We start from the raw sequence: 26,636 nt of genomic DNA on the forward strand, positions 1-26,636 counted from the left end.
GGATGGAACAGATTCTGCGGCTGGTCTCCTGCACGGTCTTTTCCTGGTCAGCTGTCTGTGTGATTAACTACATATTGTACCTACTGATCGGCCGATCATGCAGCTCATATCCCTGATCCAGCGCGCTGTCCTCCAATCCTGCACTGACACCCGAACACTGACAGGGCACTGCTGCCCAGACTCTTTCTTCTATAGCGGTCTCCTCCTCTGTAAAGTTGTCCAGGGTTTGAGTGTCATCAGTGTCAGCCGGCCGGACACCTCTTCTGACCTTTGCATTCCCTGACAAAGGCATTTGAGCTGCGGTTCCTGGCAATTATCTTTGCCGGCGGATACTATACAAGTGGGGTCGAGACTGATTAAATTGCCCAAACAGCTGTAGTAGCATAACCACCTGTAGTAATGCTCCTGCCCGGCCCCCAGCTGAACAGATGGAGCTCTGAGCCACAGTGCGGTCTGGATCATGTGTCCGGGTTCCAGGCGGCAGGAGCCCCGGACACGTGATTCAAAATTACTCTAAACCCGTACTGTCCGGGTGAATCCCGGACAGGTGGCAACCCTATGTCAGTGCTCTCTATCACGGTGCTGGTGTGGTGTCAGTGCTCTCTGTCTCAGTAATGGTGTGGTCTCAGTGCTCTCTATCTCTGTGCTGGTGTGGTCTCAGTGCTCTCTATCATGGTGCTGGTGTCAGTGCTCTCTATCTCGGTGCTGGTGTGGTCTCAGTGCTCTCTATCATGGTGCTGGTGTCAGTGCTCTCTATCACGGTGCTGGTGTCATGTCAGTGCTCTCTATCATGGTGCTGGTGTGGTGTCAGTGCTCTCTATCTCTGTGCTGGTGTGGTCTCAGTGCTCTCTATCACGGTGCTGGTGTTAGTGCTCTCTATCACGGTGCTGGTGTGGTGTCAGTGCTCTCTACCTCGGTGCTGGTGTGGTGTCAGTGCTCTCTACCTCGGTGCTGGTGTGGTGTCAGTGCTCTCTATCTCGGTGCTGGTGTGGTATCCCCGTACTCAGGAGAAGCAGCAGAATATATTTTTGGGTGCAATTCCACATATAACTATGGCATGTGTGAGCAATATATCATTTAGTGACAACTTTTTTTTTTGTGTCATTATTCAATCACTTGGGACAAAAAAAATATTCAATGGGCTCAACATGCACCTCAGCAATTTCCTTGGGGTGTCTACTTTCCAAAATGGGGTCATTTGGGGGGGAGGGTTGTACTGCCCTGCCATTTTAGCACCTCAAGAAATGAGATAGGCAGTCATAAATTAAAAGCTGTGTAAATTCCACAAAATGTACTCTAGTTTGTAGACGCTATAACTTTTGCGCAAACCAATAAATATACGCTTATTGACATTTTTTGTTACTAAAGACGTGTGGCTGAATACATTTTGGCCTAAATGTATGACTAAAATTTAGTTTATTCAATTCTTCTTATAACAGAAAGTAGAAAATATCTTTTTTTTTCAAAATTTTCAGTCTTTTTCCTTTTATATCGTAAAAAAAAAAAATTGCAGCGGCAATCAAATACCATCAAAAGAAAGCTCTATTTGTGGGAAGAAAAGGACACAAATTTAGTTTGGGTACAACATTGCATGACCGCGCAATTACCAGTTAAAGCAGTGCAGTGCGAAATTGTAAAAAGACCTCTGGTTCTTAGGCTGACAATTGGTCCGGGGTTTAAGTGGTTAAAATTAGCACTTTAGATTGTGAACATTCGAGTCCCATAGACTTTAATAGGGTTCTAAAGTTCACACAAAGTTTAGGTCTGTTCGCAGGTTCTGGTGCGAACCGAACAGGGGGGTGTTCGGCTAATCCTTAGCGTCACCCCCGAGTTATCTAATATGTGATGGACAGTATGGGCAAGGGTGTGATTTTGCGTAAATCTCGCCAGAAGTCTCTCAGGCTTATTACTGTGTTCATAGAATAATTTCTGCGATAACATCTGTTGCTTCCGTGCCTTTTTGAACAGTTCTTCTAGCAGGAGTGCCCGTGCGTCAGCAAGTTTGGTTGCTACTTTAACAGGTAGCGAATAGACTTGTGCACAATGGAAAATTTAGTTTAGTTTCAGTTCGCTGTCATTCGTAAAATACATAATTTCGTTCTGTTATATTCGTTATGTTACGTTAATACGTTTTCGGATGATTCATTATTATTCGTAGAGTGTCTAATTCATTCGTTCGTATTCGTTGAAATTCGCTATTTATGTATGTATAGACATTCGTGATAATGATTCGTAGTTTGGAAAGTCGCTTGTTTATTGAATCTTTTAACACACACAATAACAACGTCTCTTCTCCTTGGCTCAAATACAATACAATACCCTTCTAACTCAGTTTTCAGGAGTGCACTTTGCCAGTAATCCATCCTCCGGTAAAAAATTTATTAGCTGATTGGACTATAAGATTTACTTTGAGCTGACCTTTTGTTTCATTAGATTTTTAAAGAATTACCGAATCATGTCAAATTCATTCGAATTCATTTGTTATAGTTCTTTCGTATTCGTTGTGATTCGTTATTTTTTTATTCGGACATTCGGATGCATTCGAATGTGTAAAAGATGCAAAATTCGGCCGAATTTCAATTCGTTACGAAACGAATTGCACAAGCTTACTAGCGAACATTTATCTTGCGCTTCCAGTTTAGATATTTTCTCAGTCAGTTCCCGGATCTAGGCCTAGTGATGTTTCTTTTTCTTGGCTGCTATGGCCATCAGTTGTCCTCTCACCACACATTTATGAGCCTCCCATTGAATCATGGGGAAACATACAGCGTGTCATTGTGGCGAAAATAGTCGCCAATAGTCTGTTTAATGGTGGCCAGATCACCAAGATCCGTAAGAAGGGATGTATCTAGATATTGGTGAACGTTTCCCTCAATGGGGGAAATCGCAGGGTCATGGTGATCGGTGGTAGTCAGAAAGCACCATGCTTTCTATTGTTGCATCGTAAAGGTAGGCCAAATTCTTTTGGGTTATGAAGAAGTAATCTAGCCTCGAATAGCGGCTGTGTGGGAACAAATAAAATTTAAAGTCCTTCCCTCGTGGATTCAAGGTGCGCCAGGTATCATGAAGTGTGGGAGAGGCTAATTGGGGCTTTACTTGTCATAAGGAAGAAAACGGAAGTGATGGGGTGCCCGTGGAAGTGTTCAGGAGTTAAGAGCCATGTTAAAGTCACCTCTTAAAATTACGAGGCTCGTCTTGAATGAGGTTAGTTTCAGGAGAGTATCTTTCAAGAAGGATACTTGTTTAGAGTTAGGACAATATATATTTGCAAGGGTTACCGTATTATCTTTCTAGCACCCCTTCATGAATCTGTCCTTCGGGTCAACTATCTGGTCAGTTAGGCAAAAGCAAACAACTTTTCGATCAGTATCGCTACCCCTTTAATCTTGGAATCAGCACAGGTTGCATGATATACCACCGGGAAGTGATGGTTGGATAAAAGGGGTATAGAGCATGATTTAAAGTGAGTTTCTTGCACAAATAAAATCTGGGCTTATTTATTTTATTTCTTTTAAATAGTTCTAAATCACTAGTTCTAGTGATTCTAAATTGAAATTCCAGTTTGCAGTGAACAAGCAGTTTTTTTATATTGTAGATGCGACTTGAGAGGATTATTTACATGGAGCTAGTTCTTTTTTTTTTTTTCACAAATGGAGCTAGTTCATCTCACATACAGCAGCCATATGCCAAGAAAAAAAAATAGAGAGCTTGTACTTTTCATTAATAAACTCAAAACTTAGTGCATAAATGTCATCAGCTTGTAGATATATAACAATGAGAACAAAGACAATCTATAATGCATTACATATAGAGCCTGTGATGAATGTATTGTTGCCTGAGCCTCACTGAACACTGAACACTGAACATTGAACCTCCCCTCCCTCCTCCTCTGTTGCCTATGGGAGGGTTGTGGGTGTCACCTAAGCCTATCACGCCATCTGCTTTATAAAGAAGGGTTTGCTTTACTGCCAGTGCACTGTGATTGTGAAATCTTCCCTGCAACGGTAGAGAGCCACGCCAGCAAACAGTAAGTGCAAGTTTAGCTGATGAATATATGCAAGCAACCAGTGATTACATGTGGTGTGTGCTTTATTGCTTGCACAAGCTGATAGGCAGGCCTTCTAATATTGAAGACATTAGCAATGGACTTTTACTATCTGTATTATGCAAAAGTTCCCTCTACTTCTTAGTAGTAGCATTAGTCCGTTATAAACTGATCTGCAAAACATGTATAGCTGTGTTGTGTCTAGGGCTTTTACCTTCAACTTTATTGCATTTCCAAGGTGGGGAGTAGATATGTGAAAATTGTTTGCTGCAAAGCACTAAACAAAAAGCCTGTTTCCTTTTTTTTCCTTATTGTACTGCAAATGCCATAATGGCTGTGTAATATTTGCAGCTTTTAGAGGACCATGCACGTGGAACAATTACTTGTAGACACCCCACCCCAACACAAGCCCCTTCAACAGTTCATGCTATCAGGACACGATAGGGAGACAGTGAAAGGGTCCCCACCCATAACAGGAAGTGCTGCTACAAGGACCTTCATGGCAGGGTTTTTTTCCACTTTGTGAAAAAACAAAACAAATGCACTCATATATAATAAGCAGGGGGGGGGGGGGGTCATTTGTGAGTGTCCTCCAAAACCCTCCCCTCCCATTTGGATCAGCAATGCTCTGGCTTGTGCAGATTATTCCTGCAGGTCTGTACAGGTGTATGGGCCTTTTAGTTGCAGAGCTGGTGGAAGTGTGGTGATGTCTTTACACTTGTTGTTCATCAAATCTTTCTGCTGTGGTGGAGCTATGCATTGCTGTGCCAAATTCAAATCCTGGCAGGAGCCAGTAGAGAGAAGTTTCCCTGGATTTTTTAAAGGGGGGGGGGGGGGGGGGGGCATTTGGTGGTGGGTGTGGACAGTGTGACTAAGTTGGTTACACCCTAGAAATCTGATGATTTTCCCAGGAAATTTTACCAGTGTTTAACTTCCTCCACTAAAACAACTGAGATGATGAAACAACTATGACTAAAATGACACTTTAGTCAAAAGACTAAAACTTGATTGAAATTTGATGTCAAAATTAACACTGGTCTGTAGTGCATGTACATACCTCAATACCATAAATAAAAACATTTAGCTTTTTCACTCCAGCAGTATATGAGTTTGGAAATTTTTGTAGAGAAATGCTTAAATAATGCATTGCTATTTAAATACACCCATTAGATTTTAGTTGACTTAATACGACTAAAAATGTGACTTAAGCTAAAATGCCATTTTGGTCCTGAGACTAAATCGCAATTTGCTGCCAAAATTTAAAAGATCACTAAAGGCAATTTTTTTAATTATTATTATTATTAAATAAAAAAAAAACCCATGTTATACTTTCCTCCACTGTGCAGCTCATTTTCCACAGAGTGGCCCTGAACCTGCTCAAGGGTTCCTTTTGTGGCTGTCTCGTAAGGTTGCCACCTCATCCCTTTAAACCCGAACACATATTAATTACACAGGTTCTGTGGCTGATTAAGGTGGTAATTAAACTCACCTAGTGCCTTATCTGCATTAAATTAGCCTTAGAAAATGTGTAGTTAATATGTGTTCGGGTTTAAAGGGATGAGGTGGCAACACTACTGTCTCGGCTTCCTCCCGCAATGACTCCACAACTTCATGCAAGCTCCCTCGCATAGTGTGGAGTGCTTGCGGGCGTGCTAACGTAATACAGTGAGTCGCTATGGCCGCCCGCTGTATCACTCGGCCCCGCCCCCTGGTGTGACGTGCCATTGGATATGATTGACAGCGTGTGCCAATGGCTGCACTGCTTTCAATCCGTCCACTCTAGCCAATCAACGGCCAGGGAGGATGTTGGAGGCGAGCACAGGACTTTATGGGGGGCTGGGGGAGCTGGCACTGTCAGAAAAAAAAAAAAAAAAAATCATCTTTCTCACCTTAATGCATAGAATGCATTAAGGTGAGAAATTTTCCTTTCTGTGGGGGGGGGGCAAATCCTCCAAGCAGCATCTTTGGAGCATTAAAAGTGCCTCAAAAGGGCAGCACAGTGGTGTAATGTTTAGCACTCTCGCCTAGCAGTAAGAAGGGTCACTGGCCCAACCACGACACTACCTGCCTGGAGTTTGCATGTTCTCCCTGTGCCTGCTTGGTTTTCCTCTGGGTACTCCGGTTTCCTCCCACACCCCAAAGACATGCAGGTAGGTTAACTGGCTTCTGTCCAAAATTGGCCCTAGTCTATGAATGGGGACCTTGGCTTGTGGGCTCCTTGAGGGTAGGGACCAAAGTGAGTGTGTAATGTACAGGGATGGGGACAATTGTAGACACTCAGGTTGAACTGGATGGACTGGTGTCTTTATTCAACCTTACTAACTATGAAAAGCACATATACATACGGGTGTGGGTTTTAAAAAAAAAAAAAAAAAAAAAAAAAGATAGTGCTGCATTGACCATTTTGCTGGCCAAAGACCAGACCACTTTTTGCGATTTGGCACTGCGTAGCTATAACTGATAATTGCGTGGTCATGCGACATGGCTCCCAAACAAAATTGACATCACACTCCCCCCCCCCCCCCCCCCCCAAATAGAGCTTTCTTTTGGTGGTATTTGATCACCCCCTGTGGTTTTTTTATTTTTGTGCTATAAACAAAAATAGAGCGACAATTTTGAAAACTCATTATTTTTTTACTTTTTTGTTATAATGCATACATACATACATACATACATACATACATACATACATACATTTTTTTTTTTTTTTTTTTTCTTCCCCTCAGTTCAGGCCTATGTTTTTCTCCTACATTTTTTTTTTTTTTTGGTAAAAATCGCAATAAGCGATTGATTGGTTTGCGCAAAAGTTATAGCGTTTACAAAATAGGGGATAGTTTTATGACCTTTTTTTTTTTATTATGTTAACCGATTTCACGCCCGCCCTATACCCGAAATACGGCTGCAGAGCGTACGCTATCTGCCGGGAGGCCATTCCTGAACGGCCTCCTGTTTACTTCCGCAATGTGGAAGTAAACATAAGATCATCTCTCAGCGCCGCTCTCCCTCCTCACACAGACAGCGTGTGAGAAGTGAGAGATCAACGGCTGCAGCAGCCGTAAGTGCCATCCTCCCCAGAGCCACCTGCCACATATTAGTGCCATCTGTCATCGGTGTCATTGTCCTGGTGCTCCAGGGCCTTCAAAAGTGTAATAGGTAGTCAACAGGTTAGATGTCTAACTTATGCTCCTAGAACATGTGAATGCGCTCCCTGCATGTTGGGCCTCTCTATGTGGCCAGGCTGTGAAAGTCCCACATGTGGTATTGTAATACTCAAGAGGAGTAGCAGAATTTTTTTTGGGGGGTGTAATTTGTGGTATACACATGCCACGTGAGAGAAATAACATAGTGACAATTTTGTGGAAAAAAAAAAATCTTAATTTTGCAAAGAATTGTGGGGGAAAAAAACTACAATATCAAAAAGCTCACCATGCCTCTTACTAAATACCTTGGAATGTCTACTTTCCAAAAAGGGGGTCATTTTGGGGGGTATTTGTACTTTCCTGACTTGTTCGGGTCGCAGGAAGTGAGATAGTCCACCAGTACATCAGATGTGATCAATTTTGTGCGATTTGCACCACAGCTTGTGGACTTTCTAACTTTCTCAAAGACCAAATAATATCCACAAATTTGGGTTATTTTTACCAAAGACATGTAGCAGTATAAATAGTGGCCAAAATTTCTGATGAAAAATAAATTTGCATAATTTTGTCACAAAGAAATATGCGTGTTTTTTTTTTTTTCAACATTTTCGGTCTTTTTTTCATTTTATAGCGCAAAAAATAAAAACCCCCAGAGGTGATCAAATACCACCAAAATAAAGCTCTATTTGTGGGGGAAAAAAAAGGACAAAAAAATTCATTTGGGTAGTGTTGCATGACTGAGTAATTGTCATTCAAAGTGTGGAGAGCACCGAAAGCTGAAAATTGGTCTGGGCAGGAAGGGTGTTTAAGTGCCCAGTAAGAAAGTGGTTAATGTGTTACTGTGGGGGGCTGGGCTTTCTTTTAGTGAACACTGATCTCTGCTCCAATCACATGGAGCAGAGATCAGTGTCACTTGTTGCTAGGCAGAACGGGGAGATGCTGTTTACAATGGCATCTCCCAGTTCAGCCACCCCGTGAGACGATTGCGGGTATGCCCGCAGCGATCGGGACCTGCGACCAGACTCACGGGGTCCCAACCGGCACGCGAGCAGGGTGTGATGGCAGGGCGCATTTAACCACTTCCCACCCGGCCAATGTATATATACGGCCGGGTGGGAGCCGCCTGCTCCTGATAGGACGTTCAGGAACGTCATTCAGGAGCAGCGGGATCGCGCGCGCAGCGGCGCGATCCCGATGTGCTCATGTCACCCGGACACGGCACATCTCAGATCGGCAGGAGGGCTCTGTGATTGGCCCTCCTGATCACATGACGGCCGTGTCCAATCACGGCCGTCATGTGATGTAAACAAACAGCCGGTTGCTAGGCAATCGGCTCTCCTCTCCTCACACGGAAGTCACCGCTGAGAAGAGGAGAGCAGAACGCTGCAGCCGGCTGATGATCAGTGAGTATGGGCTGCTTTTCACAGCTTTTTACTCACTGATCATCAGTGTAGTGTAAACACACAACACACCGTGAAAACACAGTCAACACACATGTCCCCAAAACACACATGTCCCCAAAACATACATGTCCCCAAATAATAAAAACACATGTCCCTAATAATAAAAACATGTCCCCCACATATGTCCCACTAAAATCACCTGTCCCAATGATTATCTGCACACATATGTACGTGATCACCTGCACACATATGTACATGATCATTTGCGTACATATGTCCGTGATCACACAAACCAATTATTATACACTTAACGGAATTTTTTTTACCAAAAACATGTAGCAGAATACATTTTGGCTTAAATTTATGACAAAATTTGATTTTATTGGATTTCTTTTCAAATAGAAAAAAGAAAATATTGTTTTTTTCCCAAATTTCCGCTTTTTTTGCGCTTGTATCGCAAAAAAAAAAACGGAGTCGTGAATAAATAACACCAAAATAAAGCTCTATTTGTGCGAACAAAATGATAACAATTTCATTTGGGTACAGTGTAGCACGACCGCGCAATTGTCACTGAAAGCGCTAGAGCGCTGAAAGCTGAAAATTGGGCTGGGAAGGAAGGGGGTGAAAGTGCCCTGTATTGAAGTGGTTAAGATTGCCTGTACCTGTAAGCTAATATGCCTGCCTGTGCCATTTTGCCGACATACATCGCTGTGCGCCGGTCGGGAAGTGGTTAAAGCCTGACGTTTTTATGGACTTTTTTTGCGCGCTTCTTTGAGCCGAAAAAGGGTTCAAAGTGCCACTACATTTTCAATGGGCAGGGGTGATTTAAAGCGCCTCAAAGATGCTGCTTGCAGGACTTATTTGAGCGTCCTGCCAGCGCACCGTTCCAGTGTGAAAGCACTAGGGCTTTTTCACTGGAGTGAAAGTAGAGGTGCTATAGTACCTGTAAAGGACCTCAGTGTGAAAGTGCCCTTAGGCACTACTATAGTGACTGCCACAATCTTCAGCTGAGCATCCCACTGCCTCCAAGGGGTCTTCATTCACTGAACTTCCTTCCCCCCGCCCTCTTTTTTTTTTTTTTTTACTATTAATGCATGCCTATTGGGCCAAGCTGGACCAAAGGAACCATGTAATAAAGATCATACCTGGATTTGTTGTGTTCTGTGACAGGCATGCAGATCACTAAACTCTGTGATCAGAGACATGTAATCGTATGGCATTGTTTACATGTCTGCTGGTGACACCTTGCTGAAGGCAGACTGGCCAACATACAACTAACGCCTTATGTAATAGGTTTTCTGCAGCAGAGGTGCTGTAAGAGCAACACTTCAGAGCACCAGGCTCCCTGTGCATGTTAATGAATTATTATATATATATATATATATATCTCTTGCCAAGTTAAAAGATGCAGCTATTAGTTAAACCAGCCCATACATTTCATTCTCTCTATCCCCCCCCAATCAACCAGCAGGATAGGGATAGAGGAATCCTTCCCACTAAGTTATTGTATTTTGACCGTGGGTTTATTTAGTCCCCCCCCACTAGAATAACTGGGGGTCCCCCCCCCCCCCCCCAATCTGGTGGTTGTACAGAAGTCTATCGGGACAACAGACTACCCACCTTCTGTTAAACAGCTGAATTGTATTCCACGTATGCCTGGCTTAACACTGGAAGCCAAATGTTTAAAATGGAAGCGTCTGTGGCTTGTAATGCCCATTAACACCCATCATGCCATAAAAGCATACCAATATAAATGCACATCAAAGGAAGTGAAACTGTAGGTCGGTTTCTTTTTTACTTGTTTAAAGTTTTTAACTGCAAAACAAACTTTAACCTCTGGTACCAACCATAACCACTGTTAACCATTAATGGAACATGCTTGGTCATAAATTCAAGCAGCAATTCATTAATCATCTAACTTGGATTACCTACCACTGCCCCATAAAACCAGGGTAGGCAAACTTTAAGAGGTTGCTCTATCTGGGCAACATGGAGAAGATTAAGTGTCTGTTCTTCCTCTACAGGGAAGTTGCTGGCCAGCTAGCCCCCCCCCCCCCCCCTCCTGGCAGAGACATGGGTGAGTATCTTGACTAGTGAGACACTGAAATGAACAGAAAACATTCTGACTATAAGAATGTTGTTCAAGAACAATGTACTGCTACTTTGAAGCCATATTGTGTCTTGCTGTGCCTGCAAAATGTTAACATTTATTAATTTATTTTTCAGTGCCTAAATACGTTATTGTCTATTTCGATGTCAGAGGTAAGTAGAAATTATCTTTGTTAATTGACCTTGTTCTCAAACAAAATCTTCTCTCTAGTAGTATAACTTTCTAAAGGAGAAAGTGAAAACTGGTTGGTTAGATGAAACCAAATCTGATCTCCTGTTCTGGAACCGTGCCCCCCCCCCCACCCCACAAACGCCTGGTAATCCACCACCAATCACTACTAGCCCCAGGATCCCTGCTGCTGTGTAGGGAGTACTGCTACAAACTAAAGTTGTGGTCCTGTCTGGCGCATCATGGATTCTTGCATTACTGAATTTGTTTTTGCAATGCTACTTCAACCTTAAAGGATAGGTTCACCTTTTTTGTGTGTATTTTACACTTGGTTTCTGGACTCTCGGTACACTCTGCCCAAACCTCCCAATGCAGGAAGCTACTAAATTGCAGGAAGCATTAGCTGACTAAATGGTCACTAGTGCCCATGCAGTTCATTGAGCACTACGTACAATACTTAGTCTAATTTATTCACTGGAAATTGTAAATTACCGCGTCCACGGGTGGAGGCCCGCATGGCTATGCTGTTGTCAAATTGTGACAGCAGGTGTTTGGTGTAGATTGCCCAGTGTCATAAAGCAGGCAACATGCATAGGAGAATGTTGCACCCTAAATATTAATATACTCACCAGCCACTTTATAGGGTATGCCTGGTAACACAAATTGATCGGCCAATCGCATGGCAGCAATGAATTTGGGAATATAGATGTGGTGATGCTCGTTTTGACCTTCAGCAAGTCATCAGAAAAAGGAAGAAATGGGATTTAAGTAACTTTTCAATGTGGCATGGTTGTTGCCATGGCAGTCTGGTCTGAATATTTTCAACTGCTGATCTGGGATTTTAACACTCAACCATTCTAGGGTTTACAGACTGATCCAAAAGAGAATTTTATCCAGTGAGCTGCAGTTGTGTGGATGAAAATGCCTCGCTGTCAGAGGAGACAACCGTTACCACCAAGGTATACAGACTATCCATCTCTGAATGCACAACACATCAAACCTTGAAGCAGATGGGCAACAGAAGACCACACCAGGTACCACTGATGTCAGCTAAGAACCGGAAACTGAGGCTACAATTCACACAGGTTCACCAAAATTGGACAATAGAAAGATTGGAAATACCTTGTCTGCTTTCAGATGGTAGGGTCAGAATTTGGCATAAACATGAAGGCATGGCTCCATCCTGCCTTGTAGCAACAAGTCAGGTTGGTGTGGAGGATGTCTTCTTGGTAGACTTTGGGCCCTTGGTACCAATTGAGCATCATTTAAAAAGGAAGTAAACCCTGATGTGTTTACTTCCTCTTTGATTCCCTGCAAAGGTAAAGCATAATGGACTACTATGCATCGCATAGTAGTCCATTATGTGTCACTTACCTGACACAGGAGCCAGCGAAGCCACCGCTGTCCCCTGTAGTTCCGAGCGTCCATCTTCTTGGTGGGTCTTGCTGCTCTGGTGCTGTGATTTGCCAGAGCAGCGATGCCGACACTCGCGGCTTACCCGGTGCACCTGCGTGCCGCTGTCTACGGCGCATGCGCCGTAGACAGCAGTGGCTGTCTTCAGGTAAATATCTCCTAAACGTATAGGTTTAGGAGATATTTCTTGGACCTACAGGTAAGCCTTAATCTAGGCTTACCTGTAGGTCAAAGTGGTTTGTAAGGGTTTTCAACCACTTTAAATGCCACAGCCTACCTGAGCATTGTTGCATCGTCCATCCATCCTTTTATGACTACCATGTTCCCATCTTCTGAAGGATACTTTCAGCAGAATAATGCATCCTGTTACAATGGTCAAATCCTCTCAAACTGGATTCTTGAACATGACACTGTACTCGAAGGCCTCCAGTCGCCAAATCTCAATTCAATAGAGCACCTTTTGGAGTGTGGCGGAACAGAAGATTTGTATCATGGATTTTCAGACGACAAATCTGCAGTAACTGCACGATGCATCATGTCAGTATGGACCAAAATCTGAGAAATGTTTCCACAACCTTGTTGAATCTATGCCACAAAGAATTGAGGCAGTTCTGAAATCAAAAGGGGGGGTCCAACCCAGTACTGGTAAGATGTACCTAATAACGCGGCCAGTATATTGTGCTTTACTCCTGCATGGTGTGTATTGGCAACTATATACAGACTAATAAACTTGAGTTTGGCTAAAATATTAGGAGTGATTGTGCCAGTAATTTAGTGCTTCAAAACGCCTAATCCATTAACTACACAATCCTAAAGTGACAACTTTTCACATAAAACTAAAGTTCATGTCGGTGTAAAATATAATCTCCCATGTATTGTGCAAAAAAAAAAAATCTTTTATTTACAAAGTTTATAGAATCCAATAGTAGTTCAGAATAAGCCCATGTTCTGCTTCAAGCAACACTGCTCAGGTGTGAACAGGAACTTATAATCTGTGTTCAAATGTGAAATCTTCAACTGCAGTCTGTTTTGCATGGGCAAATGCTGCATTATGCAACTCTCGAGGCCCAGCCAGGAAAATCCCAAAGCTGAGTTTCGTAGCCCTGGCTGGTGAAGACATGTCTGCATGATTTGTCTAATATAATGTTCCTGCAGACATACTTCCTGGCTGCATAATTCTGGTAGATACTCCCAGCCAGTCAATGGGTTTCCGGACCGATCTCTTCCATGCTCTGATCGGAAGAGACAGACTAAATCCCTGGACTCCTCCATGGGCCATAATCGGTAAACCAGTTATCCCGTAGTCTCCTCCAAAAGCCACAGTGGATACCGTGAACAAAGCCTAGCATTTACACTGTCCAATTTTTTCCTATAATGGGTATGACCATAAAGTGGCTTGGTAGACATGGGGAAGAAAACCCTACTTGGGGACAAATTTGGCAAGAGCTTAGCAATTATGTCTCAGTCACAAACAAGCTCACTTATCTCACACCTCAGACACCCACTTTTTGCTTCTGCTAACGTTTATAGGGCCACAATTGCCGTTGTAAGGGTTGGCAGACATTACCACTCAGTCTCTCCAGTCGTCCAAATTATGGTTCCTGTATAAGGACTTGACAATCTTGCAGAAACTGTAAATGTGGGGTGGTGTCGACCTTTGCAATAATGTATTGATTCATATAAAGATTAAATTATGAGTGGAACTCTGCTTTAACTTTTGGGCAAATGTATTTTCAGCTAATCCTTAATGTCTGTGTCTCAGGTCGCTGCGAAGCCATGCGTATGCTAATAGCGGACCAGGGTGTGGATTGGAAAGAAGAGGTGGTGACATTTGATACTTGGACAAAAGGAGACCTCAAAAAAGAAGCTGTGAGTTTATTATTCAGGATTTGTGCAGTGCTTTACAACATGAGGGCAGACGGTTATGTTACCATACAGGAGGAATCAGAGGGCCCTGCTTGATGGAGCTTACAATCTAGAAGTTTATCAAAAGGATTCCTATTTTCTTTGTGAGACAGTGAGGAAATGAGTTTGGGGGGGGTTGTTTGGCAATCATTTTTAAGCTAGCAAAATTTTGTGGGATATATATATATAATATAAAAAAATTTCATGCTTTGGGTATACATTTCTCAAAGTTCTTGACTGGGTGGGTGAGTAGCAATTTTACGTTTTTAGTGTGTTGGGCATATAATGTACTACAAACCTTTTTTGCTTTTAGATGGCTTTCTGGATAAGACTGAACACCGTCACACTCTACAGATTAAAGCTGTTTCACCATTGTATCCAGCTCACAGCTACTTATGGAGACAGATTTTGCATAAAATCGCCTGCATCCTTAACCACTTGCTGACCGCCGCACGACGATATACGTCGACAGAATGGCACGAGCAGGCATATGGGCGTATATATATACGTCCCTGCCTTCCCGCGGGGGGGGGCGCCCGATCCGGCCCCCCCCCCGGTGCCTGCGGCGGTCGGTATCCGTTCAGGAGCGATCCGGGATGAGGGGGCGGCCATTCATTCATGGCCACCCCCTCGCGATCACTCCTGACGAATGGAAATGCTGTGTGACATCACTTCCTCTCCTGTAATGTAAACACAGGCAGAGGAAGTGATGTAATCTCTCCTCGTGTCGGTCTTTTTCGTTCCGGCACCGAGGAGAGGAACTGTGCGTTGCACCTAACACTACACTAACAGTAGAACACGCCAGGCACACTTTTCACCCCTGCACCCCCAGTCACAGTGACACCAATTGCATTTTTTTTTTTTTTTTTGCATTGGTGTCATTTGTGACTGTAATAACTGTTAGGGTTAGCCCCCTTTAGCTCTGGGTACCCCCCTAACCCCCCCAATAAAGGTTTAACCCCCGTGATCACCCCCCGTCGCCAGTGTCACTAATAAGCGATCGTTTTTCTGATCGCTGTATTAGTGTCACAGGTGACGCTAGTTAGGCAGGTAAGTATTTAGGTTCGCCGCAGCTTTTTATAGCGTCAGGGACCCCCATATACTACCGCATAAAGCCCCCTGATTGCCCCCTAGTTAACCCTTTCACCAGTGATCACCATATAACTGTTACAGGTGACGCTGGTTGGTTAGTTATTTTTTTATAGTTTCAGGGCACCCGCCATTTATTACCTAATAATAAAGGTTTAACCCCTGATCACCCGGTGGGTGATGTAAATTTGAGGGTCAGATAAGGTCTGCGTCGCCCCAGCGTCAGGTTAGTGCCAGTACCGCTAACACCCACGCGCAAAGCATGCACCTCCCTTAGTAATATAGTATCTGATCAGATCTATATTAGCGTTGCCAGCATTTTAGGTTTCCAAAAACACATTGTTAGCGGGATCAGCCCAGATACCTGCTAGCACCTGCGTTTAGCCCCTCCGCCAAGCCCAGCCCACCCAAGTGCAGTATCGATCGATCACTGTCACTTACAAAACACAACACACATAACTGCAGCGTTCGCAGAGTCAGGCTTGATCCCTGCGATCGCTAACAGTTTTTTTTTTTTTTGTAGCGTTTTGAAACAGTCGCCAGGTTGGCCATTCACTGGCCAACCTGGCATTAACATGGAAACAGTTGATTTTTACGACACTTGACTTTTACTCACTGTTTTTCACCGAAGATCTCTATAGATCTATTGTGGACCAAGCCAATTTGTACGCTGGTCAACACATCGCCACTATTCCCCAGTCCGCCCTTGCCAGACAATGGAAACCAGTTACGGTTTCCGAATTTAAAATCTTTCTGGGCCTCTCCCTCAACATGGGCATAACCAAAGAGTGAGTTGCGGTCATATTGGTCCACTGACCTAATTCACCATATGCGCGTGTTCTCTGCTTCCATGTCCAGGGCACGATACGAGCAGATTTTGCGGTTCATGCACTTCAGCGACAATGAACTCTGTCGTCCTCGTGGAGACCCTGAATACGATCGGCTCTACAAAATTCGGCCCCTCATAAACAACTTCAACCAACGTTTTGCAGACTTGTTTACTCCCCATCAAGTTGTCTGCGTTGATGAGTCCCTGATTAAGTTTTCTGGTCGCTTGTCATTCAAACAATACGTCCCCAACAAGCGTTCCAGATACGGGGTCAAGATGTATAAGCTCTGTGACAGGGCCACAGGCTATACACGTAGTTTTATGGTTTATGAGGGTAAAGATAGTCACGTAGAGCCGGAGAACTGCCCTGACTACATAGGAAGCGCTGGCAAGATAGTGTGGGACATGGTGTCACCCTTATCCGCACCATCTTCCATGGTTTTCTCAGGCTCTCCTGTCCCAACAGGGAACCTGAGAATGCAGCCGGTGGTTCCGCCAGCTGACCATAGAGCTGATCAGAGACCAGAATGGCTCCAATCATCTCTATGGCCTAAGACACCGGAAGCTACGAGCATTTCATGACTTGGATTTTGCGGGATGTAAACAGCGCCATTGGGAAAGCATTTTATCACACCGATCTTGGTGTGGTCAGATGCTTTGAGGACAGAGGAGAGATCTAGGGTCTGATGGACCCAAATTTTTTCTAAAAAGAGTACCTGTCACTACCTATTGCAATCATAGGGGATATTTACATTCCCTGAGATAACAATAAAAATCATAAAAATATATATATATATATATATATATATATATATATATATATATATATATATATATATATATATATATATATATATATATAGTTTAAAAATAAAAAAGCAAAATAAATAATAAAAAAAAACACCAAAAGCGTTGGTCTGGTGTCATATGTAAACGGCAATTGCACCATGCATGTGAGGTATCACCACGAAGGTCAGATCTAGGGTACTAATTTTAGCAGTAGACCTCCTCCGTAAATCTAAAGTGGTCACCTGTAAAGGCATTTAAAGGCTTTTAAAAATGTACGTAGTTTGTCGCCGCTGCACATTTCTGTGCAATATTAAAGCATGTCGTGTTTGGTATCCATGTACTCGGCCTAAGATCATATTTTTTTATTTCATCAAACATTTGGGCAATATAGTGATTTTTAGTGCATTAAACTAAGTTCCCCCCCCCCCCATAAAAAGCGTTTGAAAAATCGCTGCGCAAATACCGTGTGAAAAAAAAAAAAAAATTAAACACCCACCATTTTAATCGGTAGGGCTTTTGCTTTAAAAAAACACTTCATGTTTGGGGGTTCAAAGTAATTTTCTTGCAAAAAAAAATATTTTTTCATGTAAACAAAGGGTCAGAAAGGGCTTTTTCTTCAAGTGGTTAGAAGAGTGGGTGATGTGTGACATAAGCTTCTAAAATGTTGTGTATAAAATGCCAGGACAGTTCAAAACCTCCCCAAATGACCCCATTTTAGAAAGTAGACACCCCAAGCTATTTGCTGAGAGGCATGTCGAGTCCATGGAATATTTTATATTTTGACAAAAGTTGTGGAAAAAAGACATTATTATTTTATTTTTTTTTGCACAAAGTTGTCATTAAATTATATATTGCTCAAACATGCCATGGTTATATGTAAAATTACACCCCAAAATACATTCTGTTGCTTCTCCTGAGTACGGGGATACCACAAGTGTGAGACCTTTTGGGAGCCTAACCGCGTACGGTACCCCAAAATCCAAGCACCACCTTCAGAATTTCTAAGGGTGTAAATTTTTGATTTCATTCCTCACTGCCTATCACAGTTTCGGAGGCCATGGAATGCCCAGATAGCACAAAATCCCCCCCCCCCCCCAAGTGACCCCATTTTGGAAAGGAGACACCCCAAGCTATTTGCCAAGAGGTATGGTGAGTATTTTGCAGACCTTCATTTTTGTCACAAAGTTTTGAAAAAAAAAAATATACTTTTTTTTTTTATTTTTTTTATTTTTTATTTTTTTCCTTCATTTTCAAAAACATGAGAGCTTCAAAATACTCACCATGCCTCTCGGCAAAAAGCTTGGGGTGTCTACTTTCCAAAATGGGGTCATTTTGGGGGGTTTTGTGCTATTTTGGCATTTTATGGCTTTCGAAACTGTGTGATGGGTAGTGAGGTGTGAAATCAAAAATTTACACCCTTAGAAATCCTGAAGGCGGTTCTTGGTTTTCGGGGGCCCCGTACGCGACTAGGCTCCCAAAAAGTCCCACACATGTGGTATCCCCGTACTCGGGAGAAGCAGCAGAATTTATTTTGGGGTGTAATTTCACATATGCCCATGGCATGCGTGAGCAATATATCATTTAGTGACAACTTTGTGAAAAATTAATAAAGTTTGTAATTTTCCCGCAACTTGTGGCAAAATATAAAATATTCCATGGACTCAACATGCCTCTCAGCAAATAGCTTGGGGTGTCTACTTTCTAAAATGGGGTCATTTGTGGGGGTTTTGTGCCATCTTGGCATTTTTATGGCCTTCAAAACTGTGATAGGTAGTGAGGAGTAAAATGACATATGTATGCCCTTAGAAATCCTGAAGGCGGTGCTTGGCTTTCGGGGCCCCGTACGCGGCTAGGCTTCCAAAAAGTCGACCACATGTGGTATCCTTGTACTCAGGAGAAGCAGCAGAATGTATTTTGGGGTACAATTCCACATATAACCATGTCACTAAATGATATATTGCTCATACATGCCAACTTTGTGTAAAAAAAAAAAAAAAAAAAAAAAAAAAAAAAAAAATTGTCATTCAATCGCTTGCGGCAAAAAAATAAAATATTCAATGGGCTCAACGTGCCTCTTATCAATTTCCTTAGGGTGTCTACTTTCCGAAATGGGGTCATTTGGGGGGGTTTTGTACTGCCCTGCCATTTTAGCACCTCAAGAAATGAGATAGGCAGTCATAAACTAAAAGCTGCGTAAATTCCAGAAAATGTACCTTAGTTTGTAGATGTGACAACTTTTGCGCAAACCAATAAATATGCAGTTATTTACTTTTTTTTTTTTTTTTTTTTTTTTTTTTTTTTACCAAAGACATGTGGCTGAATAAATTTTGGCCTAAATGTATGACTAAAATTGAGTTTATTGGATTTTTCTAATAACAAATAGTAGAAAATATCATTTTTTTTTTTTTTCAAAATTTGCGGTCTTTTTACGTTTATCGCAAAAAATAAAAATCGCAGAGTCAGTCAAATACCTTTTTTAAAAGAGCTCTATTTGTGGGGGGGGGAAAAAGGATGCAAATTTCGTTTGGGTACAACATTGCATGACCGCGCAATTACCAGTTAAAGCAGCGCAGTGCCAAATTGTAAAAAGACCTCTGGTCATTTACCAGCAAAATGGTCCGGTCTGAAAGTGGTTAAAAATGGTCTTGTGAAAACTAAATTTAGTACCGTGCTTTCTTTGAATACTGGAGGGTGCAATGGGAAATTTTTAAGGTTTACTGTAGTTTGTTTAGCACTGCACTAGTCATTTCTTTAGCGGCCTTATCAGATCAATAGTGCCCTCTCTATACTTCTCAGGTCAGTGTCCACCATGCATTTTACAGTAGCTGCTTTTAAATTTCAGAGCTGGCAATTCCCCATACAGGTTTCTTTTAGATGTTTGCCTTTTTGAATGTTTGCTTTGCTTGTCAGGTATTTGGCCAACTTCCAGCATTCAAGGATGGAGACTTTACCTTGTATCAGTCAAATGCCATACTCCGTCATCTTGCTAGGAATCATGGTAAGTTGTTGTTGTTTGTGGCACTTTAGAAATCTTTTTAATTTTTACATTTGGCTAGGAAGCCAGGTGTTATAATAAAGGTGAGGATCTGTAAGTGAAGTAATGTTGGAGCTGAAAAGGGACAATCTATTATTTTGCTGTCTACAGCTATCATGTCCTATATTGATAGCTTTTTAACCCCATACCCTTCTAAATATGTTATTTGTATGGCCAAAATCCCTTAAATTAAGCAGAAAACATGGTTCCCCCCCTTAGTGGGACTTTACAGACACAAGAGTGTGTGTGTGTGTGTTTAAATTTTGTCAAGATATTTTGTGTATTTATGACACATTACCACATGATTTTTATACATGACACCTACAGTGTGTATAGAGGAGTTGCATCCAATGATTTTTGGAGTAATGGCTCCTTCCTCTAGGAAGAGTTTTTGCATCTAACGATTTGCTGTCTCTAAAATGAGAAATAAATGCTATTTAACCACTTGCTGACTAGCCACAGCAGAATGGCACAGCTGGGTGAAGCGACGTTGAATAAAGACCCCCAGTTCAACCTGAGTGTCTACAATTGTCCCTATCCCTGTACATTGCACACTCACATCTGTGCCTACCCTCAAGGAGCCCACAATCAAAGATCTCCATTGATATACTAGGGACAATTTTTGGACAGAAGCCAATTAACCTACCTGCGTGTCTTTGGAGTGTGGGAGGAAACCGGAGTACCCGGAGGAAACCCGCACAGGGAGAACATGCAAACTCCAGGAAGGTAGTGTCATGGTTGAGATTCGAACCAGCGAATCTGGTGATTGTGGCCTCAGGAGGCTCAGAGGACCTTGCAGGGGACAAGGTGGACCTGTCATGGTGTAGAGGCTAGGTAAGATTGGCAGGAGTAAGGACAAGCTGAGCGCCCACTACATGCATCCTACTCCATCGCACTCCAGGCCACGCCCCTAAATGCATTATTTTTACATTAAACATCATTTGCCATGTAGTTGCCCACCCCATTTAATCTGTTCAGATCTTCTTGCAAGATTTCCACATCCTGCAGAGAAGCTATTGAGCTGTTTAGCCCATCCTCCCAGATCATATTATGATTAAATAGGATTGGTCCCAGGACAGAACCCTGAGGGACCTCAATTTCCACACTGGACTATTCCAACTACTCCCCATTTATCACTATCCTGTAGCCATTTTTCAATCCAGGTACTCCTTTTGGTCCATGCCAACAGACCTTAGCTTGTACAGTAAATGTTTATGGGGAAACTGTATTTAAAAGCCTTTGGAAAATGCAGATGCATTACATCTATGGGCCTTGTTTCATCTATTGCAGCTCGCCTCATAGAAAGTTAATAGATTGGTTTGGCAAGAATGATTCTTCATGAATTTATGCTAATGATACCATTCTCATTACTAAAATCTTGTGTGCGTATATACTCTTTATCAACCCCTCCAAGAATTTGCATATTGTTGCTGATGGGCTAACTGGTTTGTAATTAATTCCCAGGGTTGTTTTGGGGTTTTTTTTTTTTTTGTTTTTTTTTTTTTTTTTATCTTCCTGTCCTTTTTTATGTAATTCTGAATATAAAGTTTAAGGAATTTTCACTTATAGGTGATGTCTGCCCTATCTTGTCTGTATCTGAACTTGATGGGTCTGTACCCGTGTGTGTGTGTGCCAAATTGTGTGGTTGCACTAGGTTTAAAACTTACCAATTTTACTTTAACCACTGTCGACTGAAATGGACCACTGCTTTTTTTTCCTAGGTCTGTATGGGAAAACTCCAGTTGAGGCTGCACAGATAGACATGATAAATGATGGCGTGGAGGATTTTAGGTTGAAGTATATCCGTCTCATCTATCAAAACTATGTAAGTATGACTTGGCAGTACAGGTTTTCAACACTAAAATCTTCACTCTTAATTGATGTATTTGGAATAATGTATATATTTACCCCTTTCAGGAAAACGGAAAGGAAGATTACACAAAGGCTCTTTACAATGAACTTGGTCATTTTGAGCGCATACTTTCTAAAAATAATAAAGGAAAAGGCTTTCTTGTGGGAGATCAGGTGAGAATCTGTGTGAAAGGAGATTATCAGGCATTTCACTAGTTCCCCCACGCCCCCCCCCCCATATCTTGTAACTCTAGTAGCAGGAAAACCAAAAAGTGGTCTTGGGACCCTTCACACATTTTGAGACTAGAGATCTTTTTTATGTTTTTATCTTGAAGAAAATAGCCATATTTCTCACCTCGTCTTTCAGGACAACACCTGGCGAGCAGCTCCACATTTATTCCTCCAGGAAATGTTGCAGTCTACTGCCTAGTTAGTAGTCAAGATGGGAGGGTCAATCTCACTCCTACTACTGTTCAGAGCCCTTCCTTTCGGGCCATCTTCCTCGCCAACTATATTCACAAGTTGTATCAGAAGCCATGGCACCCCTCAGATTGAAGGGAATATCGATCATAGCCTACCTGCATGTCCTCCTGCAATTTGGCAAAACAAGGGATTTGTTTGAGAAGGATCTGAAAGACAGACGCTTGGGAGAGGTCTCGACTGGATCATAAACAAAGATATCAAACATGATCCTGTCTCGAACAATAAGGTTTCTGGGGTATGCTATCAATTCAATGCAGAAAAGAATTTCTCCCAGAAGAAAATAGTCCAAAATGCAGTAAAAAAAAAGACCCAAACAAATCTACCAATCTCAATCAGGGCAGCCATGTCAGTACTAGGACTCCTCACAGCATCCATTCCAGCAGGTCTCCATGCAAGAGATCAGCAGGTAATTCTGAGGAATTGGCCCTATGGGGAGTCTCTGGAGAGGTTGATCAAGATGTGCGCATAACCCCCCCCCCCCCCCCCCCTCCGGAATCAGTTGAGGTGGAGTCTGAGTTCAGAAGTATTCCAGATGCTAATGGGAAAATGGGGAGCTCCCAAATCGATTTGTTCGCATCCCAGGCCAATGCAAAGGTGGAGGTTTATTTATGAACAGCAAGATCAAGATGGACTGGACACGCTAGCGCAACCATGGACCTTCCACTTGTGCTATGCCTTTCCAGATGATCCCCCCCCCCCCCCCCCCCCCCCCCCCACTACTCAAACTGCAAAGGGAGGCTGCAAGCATTATCTTGGTGGCTCCATTTTGGCCCAAGAGGGCATGGTTTTTAATCCTAAATGATATTGCAGTGGAATCCCAATATGAAGACAACACCCCCCCCCCATTATCAAGCATCTCAGATTGACAGCCTGGTTACTGAGGAGCAAATCCTAAAGGGCTTGTTTAAAAAAAAAAAAAAAAAAAAAAAGTCTGAACCCTATTAAATGGCTGAAAAATGGTCACTAGGGCAATTTATTTCAAAACATGGAAATATTTAGTGTGTGTGTGTTTGTCGCGACCAAAAATAAGGGTCTATCTTTGCAAACAAAATATTAAAGAAATGTAATTTGGGTACAGTGTAGCAATGACTGTGCAATTGTCATTTAAACTGCGAGAGCGCTGAAAAATGGTCTGGGAAGGAAGGGGGCGAGAGTGCCCGGTATTGATGTGGTTAAAAGTCCAAGTGGCTGTTCTCAGGATCTGCTGCTTATAAGGCTACTTCTAGATTGGGGGGTTGTGGGTGTCGGCATTAAAGCGGTGCTATATTTAGCGTCACTATTCTGTTTTAAAACCTCCCCCCCCCCCCCCCACCCCCGCTAGCGTCTGAAAAAGGGGTTAAAACCACCGGCATAGTGCCGCTGCTATGCTAGGGGTTTAGCCACACTGCTCCATTGTTTTCAATGGGAAGGGGCGCTTTAGGAGCGGTGAATACAGCGCTCCAAAGATGTGGCTTGCAGGACTTTGTTCCGTCCTGCAAGCACGCTTTCACACTATTCGCAGGCCAGCGTAAAGGGTACAGTGCTTCTAAACACTAGGAATATGGCTGCGAATGGCGATCAATGAAGTCTGCAAAGCTTCAGGGGTAGTGGCCCATTCAACATGGGCAGTAACAACGTCCTGGGCTGAACGAGCAGGGGCTTCTCTGGGATGAATCTGCAATGCGCCTACGTGGACAAATTTTTCCACCTTTACACACCACTACAGGTTGGACTTTCTCTCAGCAGCAAAGTTTTGCAGGCAGTGGTCCCACCCTAGAGTAAGTACTCTTCTCTCCAGGTGCTGACCTGAAAGATGAGAAAACCTTAGTTATACTTACCTGTAACAGTAGTTCTACAAATCTTTCAGGTCAGTGCCTGCCCTAATTGTGGTATTATTGCTATGTTCTGCTTATTTAACTTCAGCATGGCTGGAGGCACTCTGTAAACAACTGAGGCCATGGGGGGGAAATGACTGGTCTCTAAAGAAAATGGGTGCTCTCGCTGTGTTGGCGCTGAAAATAACATGGCACCTTTTTGTTATAAGCCTGGCAAGCTACATTGCAAATATAATTCTTATTACTGAAATACTAATTACTATTATAGCAAATGGCATTCTAGATTTTAGGTTAATTTGAGCCACTTGATGTAGCACTGGGGTGGTTTTATTGTTATGATAGAATATAATTTTTTTTTTTTTTTTTTCTCTAGATTTCCTTTGCAGATTATAACCTTGTGGACCTGCTCAGAAATCATCAGGTGTTGGCTCCAGACTGCCTTTCAGGGTCCCCTCTCCTATCTGCCTATGTCACCCGCATCTCTAGCCGTCCTAAGCTTCAAGCCTTCCTTTCCAGTGATGCCCACAAGAACAGACCAATCAATGGCAATGGCAAGCAGTGAAATATGTCCTCTGATATCTGGGCTGTGTCTACAACAATAAGTAGAACAAGTCAATATTTTGACTACTGATGTTGGCATTTAGGCATCTGATGCTCCTTATTAAAAAAAAATAAAATAAAAAAGCAATGGGCAATGAAGCTTGTCCTACCTTCAATTTTTTTTTGTTTTTGTTTTTTCACAAAGTGTAAATGCTGTCTCTCTGGTTATGTGTTTTTTAGTGTGCCTTGGGAGATTTGACTAAAGCCATCTATTGTACTAATTTCCTAAGGAGCCAGCTGAAATTTGCATAGAGGGTGGCCCTGTTAGCCAAAAAGCAGTTGCATCCAATCATCTGCAGCCGCTCTTAATTTATTTGAAACAGGGCATTTGTCAGCCAGCTATCTACAGGGGAAGACTGATCCATCCATGGAAACTGGAGGGTAAGCTGTAACTGTTTATCTGCAGTCTTCCCATCTCTAAATTTGTTCAGAGTAACAGGAAGATGGCTGAGGCTGTAAGCTGGAGCACTTTCCTGTGTGTTGGCATCATTTTTCAGGATGGTAATAAAATCTTGCCATAGGACAAAAGCTGTTAACACAATATGGTGGAATCGCCAGAGAACGGTCCATGACAAGGCTCCAACCTGCAAAGCTAGTTTGACAACTGCAATAACAAAGTTGGAACCAGATTAATGAATACAGTTTGTCAATACTTAAATCGATGCCTCAGAATTCAAGCAATTATAAAAGTCAGAGGTGGTGCAACAAAGTACTAGTGGTGTACTGTAGTGTGGGTGTTAAGTGTTTTCTGGAATGTTAAACGACAATGTTAAACGACAATAGTTGAGGCTGATTGGGTTCCCCCTCCATGGGGGAGGTTGAACAGACACAAGTCCAACATATCTGTGATTATGTCCGTATTGCATTGTGTATATCCTTGTATGTTGTGTTCGTTCTTGTCTAATAGTTGGGGGGGGGGGGGGGGGTTTAAACTATCAATGCTCCCCGCTGAGACCACCTCTTGTGGAAGGAATTCCACATCCTTGCCGCTCTTCAGTAAAGAACCCCCCTACGTAGTTTAAGGTTAAACCTCCTAATTTTAATGAGTGACCACGTGTCTTGTTAAATGCCCTACCCCAAAACTGTTATCCCTATTGTGGGGTCACCAGTACAGTATTTACAAATTGAAATCCTACCCCCTCAAGCACCTCTTTTCTCCAGAGAGAATAAGTTCAGTGCTCGCAACCTTTCCTCATAACTAATATCCTCAAGACCCTTTATTAGCTTTGTTGCCCTTTTGTACTCGCTCAATTTCCAGTACATCCTTCCTGAGGACTGGTGCCCAGAACTGGACAGCATATTACAGGTGCGGCTGGACCAGAGTCTTCTAGAGCGGAGGTATTGTCGTATTACTATTCTATTTGCTTTAGTTAGCAGCAGCTTGGTATTGCATGCCTACCATCTACTAGTACCCCCAGGTCCTTTGCCATCCTTTGAATCCCCAGCAGCCCTCCACCCCCCCGTTTAGAATGCATTTGGGTGGAAAAAATATAATTTTTTTTTTTTTTTTTTTTTACACATTAAACCTCATTTGCCATGTAGTTGCCCACCCCATTATATTGTTCAGATCCTTTTGCAAGGTTTCCACATCCTGCGGAGAAGTTATTGCCCTGCTCTAGCTTGGTATCGTCTGTAAATTCGGAGATTGAACTGTTTACCCCATCCTCCCAGGTAGTTTATGAACAAAACAAATAGGATTGATCCCAGCACAGAACCCTGGGTGACCCCCCCCCTCACCATTCCGAGTACTCCCCATTTATCACCACACTCTGAACTCACCCTTGTAGCCAGTTTTAAATCAATGTACTCTCCCTATGGTCCATGCCAAAGGGTCTTATATTGATGCTACATTGGCTTTTCTCCAATCAGCTGGTACCATTCCAGTTTCATTCTACAAAATTGAATGGACATGTTCCAAGATTGGTGTTTCCATACATTTTTTGCTTTTAGGGGTTGTAGATTA

At 42.6% G+C, this 26,636-nt stretch overlaps 1 protein-coding gene across 2 annotated transcripts; it reads left to right on the forward strand.

Annotated features, from left to right (window-relative positions):
- Window positions 1-3,888: 3,888 nt before the first annotated feature.
- Window positions 3,889-24,789, forward strand: GSTP1 (glutathione S-transferase pi 1). 2 transcript variants are annotated; one of them, XM_077454796.1, is made up of 7 exons: window positions 3,889-4,027; window positions 10,815-10,850; window positions 14,042-14,148; window positions 19,802-19,889; window positions 21,647-21,750; window positions 21,843-21,950; window positions 24,447-24,789. In XM_077454796.1, coding segments are annotated over exons 1-7 (633 nt in total). In that variant the 5' UTR covers window positions 3,889-4,026; the 3' UTR covers window positions 24,636-24,789. The 2 variants fall into 2 exon arrangements, with proteins under 2 accessions (XP_077310922.1, XP_077310921.1); XM_077454795.1 differs by lacking the exon at window positions 3,889-4,027 and adding an exon at window positions 10,647-10,665.
- The last annotated feature ends 1,847 nt before the right edge of the window (window positions 24,790-26,636 follow it).

This window comes from Lithobates pipiens, unplaced genomic scaffold (assembly GCF_037356315.1).
Source record: "Lithobates pipiens isolate NorthernLeopardFrog02 unplaced genomic scaffold, aLitPip1_a1.2 Scaffold_25, whole genome shotgun sequence".
NCBI classification, from domain to species: domain Eukaryota; kingdom Metazoa; phylum Chordata; class Amphibia; order Anura; family Ranidae; genus Lithobates; species Lithobates pipiens.

Bases quoted from the DNA above. Each gene is read 5' to 3' on its own strand.
- GSTP1 (XM_077454795.1), top strand. The intron at 19,890-21,646 runs GTAAGTTGTTGT...TTTTTTTCCTAG, and splicing joins TCATCTTGCTAGGAATCATG to GTCTGTATGGGAAAACTCCA. The intron at 21,951-24,446 runs GTGAGAATCTGT...TTTTTTCTCTAG, and splicing joins GCTTTCTTGTGGGAGATCAG to ATTTCCTTTGCAGATTATAA.